The following is a 14,493-nucleotide window of genomic DNA, read 5'->3' on the forward strand; positions in this document are numbered from 1 at the left end:
ACTGTACTAATCTGGAGAGAACTGAAACCTCTGCAACATATCCAGGCCTACCACAGATTTCTCCGGTTATTCAAAGGACTTCTTTTAATGACGAGGCCCAGTGGCCTTGCACTTGCCTCACATTCATCAACCCTCTTTTTAGCCATTCTTGTGGGCATAAAGTGGTATTTGTCGTTTTTGTTTTTTACTTTAGACTTTCCAGTATATACCCCCTTCTTTTCTTCCAGTTTTGTTGAGATATAGTTAACACACAGCACTATATAAGTTTAAGATGTTCAAAATAATGACTTGACTTTCATACATCATGAAATGATCAGCATGATAGTTTAGTGAACATTCATATCATACAGATACAAAATTAAAGAAATAAAAAAAGATCTTGTTCCTTGTGATGAGAACTCAGAATGTACTCTCTCAACAATTTTCATATATAATGTATAGAAGTGTTAATTTTATTTATCACATTGTATATCATATCTCAAGTACTTATCTTGTAACTGGAAGTTTGTATCTTTTGACTGCTTTTATCCACTTCCTCTCCTTTACCCCCTGCCTCTGGTAACCACAAATCTGAGCTCTTTTTCCATGAGTTTGTTTTTGCAGGATAGCTGACCTACAACACCACGTGAGCTCCTGGTACACAGCATAGTAACTCAGTACTTCTATGCATTTCAAAATTATAAGTCTAGCTGCCATTTGCCACCTTACAAAGATATTCAAATTATAATTCTTGACATATCCCCACAATGTACATTTAATACCTGTGACTCATTTCTTTTGAAATCAGAAAAGACCCTGATGCTGTGAAAGATTGAGGGCAGGAGGAAGAGGAGGCAAGAGAGGATGAGACGGTTGGATGGCCTCCCCAGCTCGATGGACATGAGTTTGAGCAAGCTCTGGGAGATAGTGAAGGACAGGGAAGACCAGCGTGCTGCAGTCCTTGGGGTCACAAAGAGTTGGACGCGACTAAGCGAGTGAACAAGGATGACAATTCAGTAACGGAGTTTGCACCAGCTGGGAGTTAATCCCCTTCACCTCTCTCTCCTCTCTACAACCTCCTCTCCTCTGACAACCACCTGTCTGCCCTCTGTCTGTGAGTCGGCCTTCGTTTTGTTCTGTTTGTTCATTTGTTTCATTTTTTAGATTCCAAAAAATTGTTGTTTTGAAGCGTCGTCTTCTCTTATTCTACACAAGTAAAATCACATAATATTTGTCCTTCTCTGTCTGACTTGTTTCATTTAGCATAACACACCTAAGTCCAGCTGTGTTCTCAGAAATGACAAGATTGATTTCATTCTTTTTTTTAATGGCTGAGTAATGTATTTTTTACATATCTATATTTATCACAACTTCTTATCCATTCATCTATTGATTGGTACTTAGATTGCTTCCATATCTTGGCTATTGTAAGCAATGCTGCAATAAACATAGGTGTACATATATCTTTTTTCGCATACCCAGGAGTGGAACTGATGGACTGTATGTATTGGGTTGGTGCGAAAGTAATTATGGTTTTGCATTGCTGAATTTTGCCATTTGATACTGGAATACATTTTTAAATAAATGTGGTTACGTCATACATCACTTTAATGTGCATTCCTTGCTTTATCATTTTTTGCTATGACTTATTTAGTTCAGTTCGGTAGCTCAGTCGTGTCCGACTCTTTGTGATCCCACGGACTGCAGCACGCCAGGCTTTCCTGTCCATCACCAACTCCTGGAGCTTACTCACACTCATGTCCATCAAGTCAGTGATGCCATACAACCAACTCATCCTCCCGCCTTCAATCTTTCCCAGCATCAGCGTCTTTTCAAATAAGTCAGTTCTGATACCCAGGAGTCCTGGGTTTTCAGGACTGATTTCCTTTAGGATTGACTAGTTGGATCTCCTTGTAGTCCAAGTGACTCTCAAGAGTCTTCTCCAACACCACAGTTCAAAAGTATCAATTCTTCACTGCTCAGCTTTCTTTATGGTCCAACTCTCACATCCACACATGACTATTAGAAAAATCATAGCTTTGACTAGGCAGACCTTGTTGGCAAAGTAATGTCTGCTTTTTAATATGCTGTCTAGGTTGGTCGTAACTTTTCTTCCAAGGAGCGAGTGTCTTTTAATTTCATGGCTGCAGTCACCATCTGCAGTGATTTCGGAGCCCAAGAAAATAAAGTCTCTCACAATTTCCATTGTTTCCCCATCCATTTGCCATGAGGTGATGGGACCAGATGCCATGATCTTAGTTTTCTGTATGTTAAGTTTTAAGCCAACTTTTTCATTCTCCTCTTTCACTTTCATCAAGAAGCTCTTTAGTTCTTCTTTGCTTTCTGCCATAAGGGTGGTGTCATCTGCATATCTGAGGTTATTGATATTTTTCCCAGCAATCCTGATTCCAGCTTGTGCTTCATCCAGCCTGGCATTTCACATGATGTACTCTGCATATACGTTAAATAAGCAGAGTGACAATATACAGCTTTGACGTCCTCCTTTCCAGATCTGGAACTAGTCTGTTGTTCCATGTCCAGTTCTAACTGTTGCTTCCCGACCTGCATACAGATTTCTCAGGAGGCAGGTCAGGTGGTCTGGTATTTCCATCTCTTTAAGAATTTTCCACAGTTTGTTGTGAAATGCCTTATTACTTGCTATATATTTCATATTTTTTTAGACTGTGGAAATGACATTAAACAAAAGGCAAATTTGAGTGATTTTCAAGTTCAAAATGGGTTGTAAAGCAGCAGAGGCAATTCGCAACATCAAGAACTCATTTGGCCCAGGAATTGCTAATAAACATACAGTGCAGCGGTGCTTCAAGACATTTTGCGAAGGAGACAAGATCCTTGAAGATGAGGAGCCCAGAGGCTGGCCATCGGAAGTTGACAAGGAGCATTGAGGGCAACCATCGAAACTGATCCTCTTACAACTACATGAGAAGCTGCTAAAGAACTCCATATTGTCCCTTCTACGGTCGTTTGGCATTTGAAACAAACTGGAAAGGTGAAAAAGCTCGGTAAGTGGGTGCCTCACACGCTGACCGCAGATCAAAAAACTGTTGTTTTGAAACATCGTCTTCTCTTATTCTACACAACAATGCACCGTTTCTCAACCAGATTGTGATGTGTGACAAGAGGATTTTATATGACAACCAGCAATGACCCGCTCAGTGGCTGGACTGAGAAGAGGCTCCGAAGCACTTCTCAAAGCCCAACTTGCACCCAATAAAAAGGCCATGGTCTCTGTTTGGTGGTCTGCTGCTGGCCTGATCCACCACAGCTTTCTGAATCCCGGTGAAACCACGACATCTGAGAAGTGTGCTCAGCAAATTGATGAGATGCACTGAAAACTGTGACACCTGCAGCCCGCACTGGTCAGCAGGATGGCCCCCGAACTTCTCTGTGACCATGCCTGACCACACTTTGCACACCAAACACATCAAAAGTTGAACGAGTTGGGCTACAAAGTTTTGCCTCATCCACCACATTCACCTGACCTCTCACCAACCGACTACCACTTCTTCAAGCATCTTGACCCCTTTTTGCAGGGAAAATGCTTCCACAACCAGCAGGAGGCTTGGAAAACGCTTTCCCAGAGTTCATCGAATCCCCACGCATGGATTTTATGCTATGGGAATAAACAAAATTATTTCTCGTTGGCAAAAATGTGTTGACTGTAATGGTTCCTATTTTGATTAATAAACATGTGTTTGAGCCTAGTTATAATGATTTAAAATTCATGATCAGAAACTGCAATTATGCACCACCTAATAGTTTTAATTTTTAAAGGAATCTCCATTCTATACATTCCCACCAACAGGACATGAGGGTTCCCTTTCCTCTATATCCTCACGGAAAGTTGTTGTCTGTTGTCTTTTTGATTCTGACAGGTGTAAAATGATACTTCATTGTTGTTTTAATTCGCATCTCCCCTGTGATGCTCTGCATCTTTCTATATGCTTGCTTGATATTTCTATATTTTCTTTGGTTGAGTGCCAGCCGTCTACTCAAATCTTTGGACCATTTAAAAACATTGGGTTTAAAAGAATTCTTTTCTCTTCTTGATGTAAGTCTCTTACGAGCTGTAAGTTTTGCAAATATTTTCTTCCAGTTTGTGAACTGCATTGTCGTTCTCTAAACAGTGTCTTCTGCTGTGTAGAGACGTAACTTTTCCCTTTTTCTTCATGCTTACAGCCTAAGGAATCTTTGCCTGTCCCAAAGTCATACAGATTTTATCTTGCTTTCTTCTAGAAGCTTTATAGTTTTAGCTTGTATATTTAGGGTTATCATTCATTTCAAGTTATGTTTATGGTTTTAAGGATTAAACTTTAATATGAAAATCCATTTTTCCAAACTCACTCATCAAACAGAATATTCTTTCTCTATTGAATTATCTTGAGAATTCTATTTTGGGATCCCCTATTCTGTTCCACTGACCTGTATACCTATCTTTATGCTATACTGTTTTGATTACTTGAGCTTGATAGTAAATCTTGAAATCAGGCATTTAATATTTTTGTTGCTACTGAAAATACTATATGTAAAATTTCAATTTCCAGTTATTAGTTGTTACTAAATAGAAACTCTCGGAGAAGGCAATGGCACCCCACTCCAGTACTCTTGCCTGGGAAATCCCATGGATGGAGAAGCCTGGTGGGCTGCAGTCCATGGGGTCACACAGAGTCAGACATGACTGAGCGACTTCACTTTCACTTTTCACTTTCATCCATTGGAGAAGGAAACGGCAACTCACTCCAGTGTTCTTGCCTGGATGGCGGAACCTGGTGGGCTGCCTTCTGTGGGGTCGCACAGAGTCGGACACGACTGAAGTGACTTAGGAGCAGCAGCAGCAGCAAATAGAAACTCAGCTGATTTCTGTATATTGATCTTATATCTCGTGATTGAGCGAAACACGCTGTATTTGCAGTTTTGGTAGACTTTTCCTACACAGATGATCATGCTTTCTGTGAATGGAGACAGTTTTAGTTCCTTTCCTGTCTATACATCTTTTATGTTGCTATGTTTTCTTACTGGACTCCTAGCTACTCAGCAGAATGCTAATGAAAGTAGTGACTGGTGAACTCTTGGCTTTGTTCTTGATCTCATGGGAAAAGTCTTCATTCTTTCATCATTAAATTTGGTGTCTGTGGTAGGGTTTTCTTAGACGTGCTTTATTCCTTCTATTCCTAGTTTGCTGAGAGTTTTATCATGAATTGATGTTGGATTCTTCTGTCTGCTTTTTCTGCATCTATTGAGATGACTATATGTTTTTCTGTCATAGTCTACTAATACAGTAATTTCCAAATGTTAAAATGAAATTGCATTGTTGTAATAAACCACATTTGGGTTCTGCTCATGTTGGGTATTATCCTTTTTATATATAGCTAGATTTAAGCTGTTAATTTTGTTGAGGATTTCTGTGTCTATGGTAATGAGGGACATTGGGCTGTAATTTTTTTCTTGCAATCCCTTTGGCTTTGCTGTCAACAGTGTCATAAAATGGGTGAGGAAGACTTTCCCCCTCTTCTGTTTTCTGGGAGAGTTTGTGACGGAACTGGTATTGTTTCTTCCTATGAAGAAATGGTTTCTTTCACATGTGATGCTAACTGGTCTGAGAGATTTTAGTGGGAAAGTTTTATATTTATTTATTTATTCCATCTTTCTCTTTATTTTTTATTCATCTCATTTCTTCCTCATTCCTTTTTTCTCTTGCCTTCTTTTGCATTGAGTCAGTTTTGGTAATTTGTATGTTCATAGAGGGTTAGATATTTTACCAAGATTTCTGAAATTTTTTAGCAAAGAGCTAAATAGTAGGCTTTATTTTTGTATTTCTGTTTCCCATAGGAAACTTCCTTATCCTCTTGCCATACAGTTTGAATTTTATGCATTTATTTCGTATTGATTAGATGTGCTAGAGGCTTATCTTTCTCTAGGTTTATCAAAGAACTAGTTTTTACATTTATTTTTCTATTAATTTCTGACTTTAAACAAATACGAACTTCCTTCTGTTTTCCTTGAAAAGCAGTCTGTGGAGCAATTAACAAACTGTACTCTGGAGCCAGCCTGTCTGGGTTCCTGTGCTGGCTCTGTCACCTAACAGTGGCAGGACTCGGAGCCAGCTAACCTTTCCTGCCTTAGTTCTTTCATCTGAAAAATGGGCACATGAATAGCATTTACTTTTGCTGTGATGCTTACATGAAAACATGTAAAGTGCTTCAGGCAGTCTCAGCCCACGGCACGTGCTATGTGGTATTGCTATTTTCTTTTTGTTAGCTTGCATTGCTCTTTAATTTCTTAAGCTGAAGTCTCAGTTCATTTGCTATCAGCCTTTAATGTTTAATCAGAGGGACACGTCAAACTATAAACTTCCCTTCACAGTACAATTCTGGCACAATCCCCTAAGTTTTGATATTAATTTTCTCATTATTTTTACTTTGTGATTTTACTCCTGGTTTTTCTTTTCATACAGTTAAAGGAAAGTATTGAACAATTCTGATGTGATTAGATGACTGTGTTTAATCAAGTTCTGTCTGTATTTCTAACGGTCTTTTCTTTGTGTATTTGATGCAACATTAACTGTTTCATGAATACTGACCATGTTCACTTTCTCAATATCAATTTTTTTCTGATCTATTTGCCCTGAATTGAATTTTGTCTGGTTTTCATACAACTTCCTTTTTATTTGCAGTTACCTCTGTCCTGCTTTGTAATGTTAGCCATTTTTATTACCTTCTGTTGGGTTTACATTAAAGTGGCATTGTTGGAATCTCACGAAAACTACAGATTATTGTTATTCACACTTCTTGAAGCTATACTATACATGATTCTTCTTTGACACCAACTAAACTGGCACCCCACTCCAGTACTCTTGCCTGGTAAATCCCACGGACGGAGGAGCCTGGTGGGCTGCAGTCCATGGTGTCGCTAAGAGTCGGACACGACTGGGCAACTTCACTTTCACTTTTCACTTTCATGCATTGGGGAAGGAAATGGCAACCCACTCCAGTGTTCTTGCCTGGAGAATCCCAGGGACGGGGGTCCCAGCCCAACCCCTGGTGGGCTGCCGTCTATGGGGTCACACAGAGTTGGACACGACTGAAGCGACTTAGCAGCAGCAGCAGCAGCAACCCTTTGACATATCCTCCCCAGAAAGGTCACAGATAATTTGTCTCTTGGTGGAAGAAGGAGAACTCTGGGGTATGTCTTAGCCATTAATTCAACAATTGGTTTTACAAATGAATACATATATCTTACACATAATATTACATATAATACATATAAAAGCAGATGTGATTAAAGCAGCATTACCCCTAATCCCCAGTGGAGCAGGCCCAGGCAATTTATGACACACATAATTTAAGGGCTTATATGAAAAGAGAAAATGAAGTGTTGAGTGATTCTTGGCAGAAGGCGTTTTGGAGGAAGGCACCATATTTCTCCCTTGGCAACAACCTCATACAGAGATGAGTCATGCAGCTAGAAACCCTCATGCATTCCTACTGGGATGCCACATCACTGTTGAGCTTTTTAAGTAGTTTGTACTCTATCTGAAAGTCTTTGATTTTAGTAGAGGATTTTGATCCTTTTTTACATGTATTGTTATCACTGGGCTATCTGGTCTCTTTTATCTTATTTGATGTTATTTTGAAAACTTTTATGTCAGGTTTTTGGTTTTATCTTTGTTGCACGTATCACACAGTCTGTTTTTATGGCTTCGGGATTTTAGAAGAGCTGCTGTGCTGTGCTTAGTTGCTCAGTGCTGCCTGACTCTCTGCAACCCCATGGACTGTAGCCCGCCAGGCTCTTCTGTCCGTGGGGATTCTCCAGGAAAGAATACTGGAGTGGGTTGCCAGGCCCACCTCCAGGGGGTCTTTTGAACCCAGGGATTGAACCCAGGTCTCCCGTACTGCAGGTGGATGCTTTACTGTCTGACCACCAGGGAAGCCCAAGGCATACTAAGATTTAACTTGACCACGGTCACCGTTAAGATTCTCAAAACCATTCTACAATACAGGGCATTTCTCTAACACGGTGAAGAGCCAAACCACAGGCTGAGACCACCTCCTAGTTAAAATGGGCTTCCCAGGAGGCTTGGTGGTAAAGAATCTGCCTGCCAATGCAGGAGATCTGAGTTTAATTCCACGGGATTGCAAAGAGTCGGACATGGCTGAGCAACTAAGCACATAACTATTTACAATAAATAGTTGGTATACTTTTAATTCCTCCTCTTCTTCTTTTTTTTTTTGTTGATACTACAATCTAGGGCTTTAGATTCAGATAGATACTACTTTTTTTTTTTTTACAAAACATTTAAAATTTCTCTTTGCCTTTACAATGCTTTATAACTAGAAAGTGAAAGTCGCTCAGTCGTGTCCAACTCTTTGTGACCCAATGGACTATATAGTCCATGGAATTCTCCAGGCCAGAATACTGGAGTGGGTAGCCTTTCCCTTCTCCAGGGGATCTTCCCAACCCAGGGATCAAACCCAGGTCTCCTGCATTGCAGGTGGATTCTTTACCAGCTGAGCCACAAGGGAAGCCCTTATAACTAGAAACACAACAACCATTTCTATTCTAACTATTTCAGCATTCATCACTAGTCTATATTACAGCTTCCTTATTTTTTAAAATGTAATAAAATATACATAACATAAAATTTACCACCTTAACCATGTTTAAGGGTATAGTTTTAGCGTACTAAGCATATTCATGTTATCGTCCAACTCTTGCCACCATCAATGTTCAGAACTTTTTCATTGTCCCCAACTGAGACTGTATTCTTCAAACAGTAACTCCTGATCCTCCCCATCCCTAGACCCTGGCCATCACCATTCTCTTTTCTGTTTCTATGTATTTGCTACTTTAGGCAACTCGTGTAAGTGGAACTATGCAATAATTTGTCCTTTTATCTCATTGAGCAGTGCCTTCAAGGTTTATCTGTGTTGAAGTATGTGTTACATTTGGAAAACTCAGCAGTGGCCACAGGACTGGAAAAGGTCAGCTTTCATTCCAATCCCAAAGAAAGGCAATGCCAAAGAATGCTCAAACTACCACACAATTGCACTCATCTCACACGCTAGCAAATTAATGCTCAAAATTCTCCAAGCCAGGCTTCAATAGTACATGAACCATGAACTTCCAAATGTTCAAGCTGGATTTAGAAAAGGCAGAGGAATCAGAGATAATTGCCAACAATCATTAGATCATCAAAAAAGCAAGAAAGTTCCAGGAAAACATCTATTTCTGCTTTATTGACCATGCCAAAGCCTTTGACTGTGTGGAACACAACAAACTGGAAAATTCTGAAAGAGATGGGAATACCAGACCACCTGACCTGGCTCTTGAGAAACCTATATGCAGCTCAGGAAGCAACAGTTAGAACTGGACATGGAACAACAGAGTGGTTCCAAATAGGGAAAGGAGTATGTCAAGGCTGTATATTGTCACCCTGCTTGTTTAACTTCTATGCAGAGTACATCATGCGAAACACTAGGCTGGATAAAGCACAAGCTGGAATCAAGATTGCCGGGAGAAATATCAATAACCTCAGATATGCAGATGGCACCACTCTTATGGCAGAAAGCAAAGAAGAACTAAAGAACTTGATGAAAGTGAAAGGGGAAAGTGAAAAAGTTGGCTTAAAACTCAACACTCAGAAAATGAAGATCATGGCATCTGGTCCCATCACTTCATGGGAAATAGACGGGGAAACAGTGGAAACAGTGTCAGACTTTATTTTTTGGGCTCCAAAAATAAATAAATAAATCAGATGGTGACTGCAGATGGTGACTGCAGCCATGAAATTAAAAGACGCTTGCTCCTTGGAAGAAATGTTATGACTAACCTAGAGAGCATATTAAAAAGCAGAGACATTACGTTGCCAACAAAGGTCTGTCTAGTCAAAGCAATGGTTTTTCCAGTAGTCATGTATGGATGTGAGAGTTGGACTATAAAGAAAGCTGAGAGCCAAAGAACTGATGCTTTTGAACTGTGGTGTTGGAGAAGACTCTTGAGAGTCCCTTGGACTGCAAGGAGGTCCAACCAGTCCATTCTAAAGGAAATTAGTCCTAAATATTCATTGGAAGGACTGATACTGAAGCTGAAGCTCCAACACTTTGGCCTCCTGATGAGAAAAGCTGACTTAATGAAAAGACCCTGATGCTGGGGAAGATTGAAGGCAGGAGGAGAAGGGGACGACAGAAGATGAGGTGGTTGGATGGCATCACCAACTCAATGGACATGAGTTTGGGTAAACTCTGGGAGCTGGTGATGGACAGGGAGGCCTGGCGTGCTGCGGTTCATGGGGTCACAAAGACTGGGACACAACTGAGCGACTTAACTGAACTGAGCAAGTGTCAGGATTCCCTTTGTTCTGAAGGCCAAGTAGTACTCTACTGTGTGAATAGACTATGTTTTATTTTTTCATTCATCCTTCCATGGACACTTGCATTGCTTCTACCTTTGGCTGCTGTGGGTAATGCTATTATAAACACCAGTATGCAAATATCTGTTTAAGACCCTGCTGCCTCTTCTTTTGGATATGTGCCCAGAAGCAGAATGGCTGGATATATGGTAATTCCATTTAGAATTGTTTGCAGAATCACTACATATTATAGATTTCTTATTTTTTAACTCAATTTTGCTTTATTTCTTGACCTCATAAAAAGGATTGATGAAGAATCTATTTTTTACATTTTTTAAGACTTTTTTTTTTATGTGAACCATTTTTTAAAGTGTTTATCAAATTTGTTACAATATTGATTTGGTTTTATCTTCTGGCTTTTTGGCTGTGAGTTCCCAGACCAGGGATCGAACAGGCCCCTCTTGCATTGGAAGATGAAGCCTTTATCACTAAAGGGCCAGGGAAGTCCCCAGGAGTTTATTTTTGATGTATATTTTTCTGTTGCCTCTCTAAACAGATGCTCTGGTGTAAAATTCCTCAGTTGCGTGCTTTCTCCAGGAAACGCAGCACATTTTTTGCTGTCCTCACGTGCTCAGTGCATAGATGAAAAGGTTGACTTCCGTGTCATTTGTTCTTTTTTTAAATAACTTTTTTCCTGTTTTGGCTGCTTATAACATTTTAAAAAGTTTCTTTGTAGAAAAAGAAAAGGAAAAAAATTTCCATTTTGCGGGGATCTCTGCCTACAACAGGGTGAGTTTAATTTCCAGATATTTCACTACAGGAAAATTCTTTATTTACTTAATATTACTTTGTTCGCATTTTTCTAATTTCTCCTTGAGAAGCATCAATGAATTATGTCTTCATGTGCCATCCTCTATTCTGTTGAAATACAATCTTTTTCACACTCTCACTTTTTCACCTGGGTCAGAAGTTGACAAGTCATGTCCTATTTTTAAATGGCTGGGAAGCTAACAATGGTTTTTCCATTTTTAAAGGGTGGCAAACACACAAAACAACACAAAAGAATGACTGTAGGGCTCGCAAAGCGAACATATTTACATCTGGCCCTTCGCATAGGAAGTATGCGCCCTTGGATTCTCACCCTTGGCGAGTGACTCCGGTTTACCCCCGGCATCTCTGTGTCTGCTTTTTCTTGGTACCACTGCGGTCCTGAGTTCTCCACCACTGGCTCCAGTGAAGGTTTTAATTTTGCTATTACCGGTTTAGGGGCCTTGCGATCTCCTTCATGGCTTCGTTTCAACTCCTCTAGCTGTCTTTACCTCTGTACCTCTCCTCTTTTCTTGGCTTTGGTTCCAGAATCACAGAACATTTCACTTGTTGGAATTCCCGAAATAACATTTCTGCTCTCTTCCGCTGCCTCTTTTCCCAGGACTTGCTCACAGGGCTCCAAGACGTTCTCTGCCTAGGAAGCCCTCCTTCTGCATGGCTGCGCATGCCAGGACCTGGCCAGTTCAGTGCTCGGCAACAGTTTGCAGACTGCCCTTGGCTTCCCTGACTACCCACGTGACAGCCAGGTATGCACCCTGCATGCATTATCTATGGCACGCTGAGGCTTCTCATTCACACTAGTCCAATTCTCAGCTTCTGACTTTCCCTGAGAGCAGGAGTCAGAAAAGTACTGTCTGTGGCCTATATGGCTAGCTAGCTAAGAGTGTTTTTTCTATTGTTTTTTAAAGGATTGTAAAACAACCAACCAACCAAAAAGCAAACAGCCAAGAAATCAGCAAGAACAGACAGAACATGCAGAATAAAATGGAAACCCTTTGTGGTCCACAAAGCTTCCAATATTAATATTTCTTAATGGTCATTTATCTATCAAGAAAGCTGCACGTCCATCAACAGATGACTGGATAAAGATGATGTGATATATATGTGTGTGCGTGTGTGTATATATAGATATATATAGATACAGATATAGATATTGTTGACTCATTGGAAAAGACTCTGATGCTGGGAGGGATTGTGGGCAGGAGGAGAAGGGGACAACAGAGGATGAGATGGTTGGATGGCATCAACGACTCGATGGACATGAGTTTGAGTAAACTCTGGAAGTTGGTGATGGACAGGGAGGCCTGGCGTGCTGTGATTCATGGGGTGGCAAAGACTGGGATACAACTGAGCGACTGAACTGAGCTGAATTTATATATATATATATATGTGTGGAATGCTACTTCTCATAAAAAAGAATGAAATTTTGCCATTTGCAGCAACATGGATGGAACTGGAGGGCATTATGCTAACTAAGTGAAATATGGCAGACAGAGAAAAATGAATACTGTAATTATCGCTTATATGTGGAATTTAAAAAATACAACAAACCAGTGAATATAACAAAAAAGAATCGGGCACACGGATACAGAGAACCAACTAGTGGTTATAAGTTGGAGGGGGGCAATATATGGGTGGAAGACTGGGAGGTATAAACCACTGGGTGTAAGACAGGCTCAAGGACGTATTTCAAAACATAGCATACAGTTATTTTGTTAATAACTGTAAATTGAGTATAGCCTTTGAAAATTGCATTAGAATTTTTTTAAATGAATGAAAGTTGTGACTATTGCCCTAGAGCTCATGCCTCTTCTCTACCTCACGCCTGGCTCTCTGAACTGACGAAATCCATCCCAAACCTACAAACCATGCCACCAGCATCCTTCCCATCTGAGCTACTACATGTGGGGTTTATTCATTGAGGCTTTATCTAAGACGAAGTGACCAACGTACCCTAATTCCTGACAACTTGGTTTTGTAAGAGGCGGCTTCCACCTGGAGACAGAAGGATGTGGGTGCAGGGGGTAGCGTATCAGAGAGTGGGAGGCAGGGCACCTCACAGATGGGCACTGATGAGCTGGATGATGGTTGTCTCATATTCAGGTTATTATGAACCTTGGATATTTCTGTTAAGGGTCAGCAATGGGGTACAAAACCTGTCTTCTTATTTCTCACTTTTTTTTTTCTTTTGATAAAAAGGACTCAATTGCAAAAACATGTTGAAAACTCACTAAGGGAAGGGTTAAGACAAGAGGCCACCAGGACGGTCTATTAACACATTACATCAAAAAGCACTAGTGTTATGGGGAGGGAGGTGGGAGGGGGGTTCATGTTTGGGAATGCAGGTACACCCATGGTGGATTCATGTCAATGTATGGCAAAACCAATACAGTATTGTAAAGTAAAATAAAGTAAAAATAATAAAAAAAAAAGCACCAGTGTTACCTGTAATCATGGACTACCTTCCTCGCCGCCTCCAGTTGCTCGTTGGTCAACAGAATGTTCCTGGGATCAGTTACAGTGAAGAAATGTTTGGCGCGTCCAACGAAAGTGCTTTGATCCCATCGAGGTTCCTTGATGTTAATGTTTGGTGGAAGTTCTCCAGACATCTTCCTGGACTGGAGAGGATCAGAAAGACAAGCTGATTTAAGATTTATAATGTTACCATACATTTGGAAACTTTGTAATTACACTAAAGAGTTAGGGACACTTCAGTTTACGAAAATGACTTTGTAATAAATGGCAGAGAGACAATTTAAGTCCAAACCTAAATTTGTTTGCAAAAATTCAGTTCAGTTCAGTTCAGTTGCTCAGTTGTGTCCGACTCTTTGCGACCCCACGAATTGCAGCACGCCAGGCCTCCCTGCCCATCACCAAATTCCGGAGTTCACTCAGACTCACATCCATTGAGTCAGTGACACCATCCAGCCATCTCATCCTCTGTCGTCCCCTTCTCCTCCTGCCCCCAATCCCTCCCAGCATCAGAGTCTTTTCCAATGAGTCAACTCTTCGCATGAGGTGGCCAAAGTACTGGAGTTTCAGCTTTAGCATCATTCCTTCCAAAGAAATCCCAGGGTTGATCTCCTTCAGAATGGACTGGTTGGATCTCCTTGCAGTCCAAGAGACTCTCAAGAGTCTTCTCCAACACCACAGTTCAAAGGCATCAATTCTTCGGCACTCAGCCTTCTTCACAGTCCAACTCTCACATCCATACATGCCTACTGGAAAAACCATAGCCTTGACTAGATGGACCTTAGTTGGCAAAGTAATGTCTCTGCTTTTGAATATGCTATCTAGGTTGGTCATAACTTTCCTTC

At 40.6% G+C, this 14,493-nt stretch overlaps 1 protein-coding gene across 1 annotated transcript in view; it reads right to left on the minus strand.

Moving 5' to 3' along the window:
* SFXN1 (sideroflexin 1) overlaps window positions 1-14,493 on the minus strand; it is a 55,639-nt gene that overhangs the window by 23,878 nt on the left and 17,268 nt on the right. The window contains exon 2 of the mRNA XM_052646296.1: window positions 13,622-13,794. Coding sequence (XP_052502256.1) covers window positions 13,622-13,785 — 164 coding nt within the window. The 5' untranslated portion in view covers window positions 13,786-13,794. The remainder of the gene's footprint in view (window positions 1-13,621; window positions 13,795-14,493) is intronic.

The sequence above is a fragment of the Budorcas taxicolor genome, chromosome 10 (assembly GCF_023091745.1).
Source record: "Budorcas taxicolor isolate Tak-1 chromosome 10, Takin1.1, whole genome shotgun sequence".
Classification (NCBI taxonomy): domain Eukaryota; kingdom Metazoa; phylum Chordata; class Mammalia; order Artiodactyla; family Bovidae; genus Budorcas; species Budorcas taxicolor.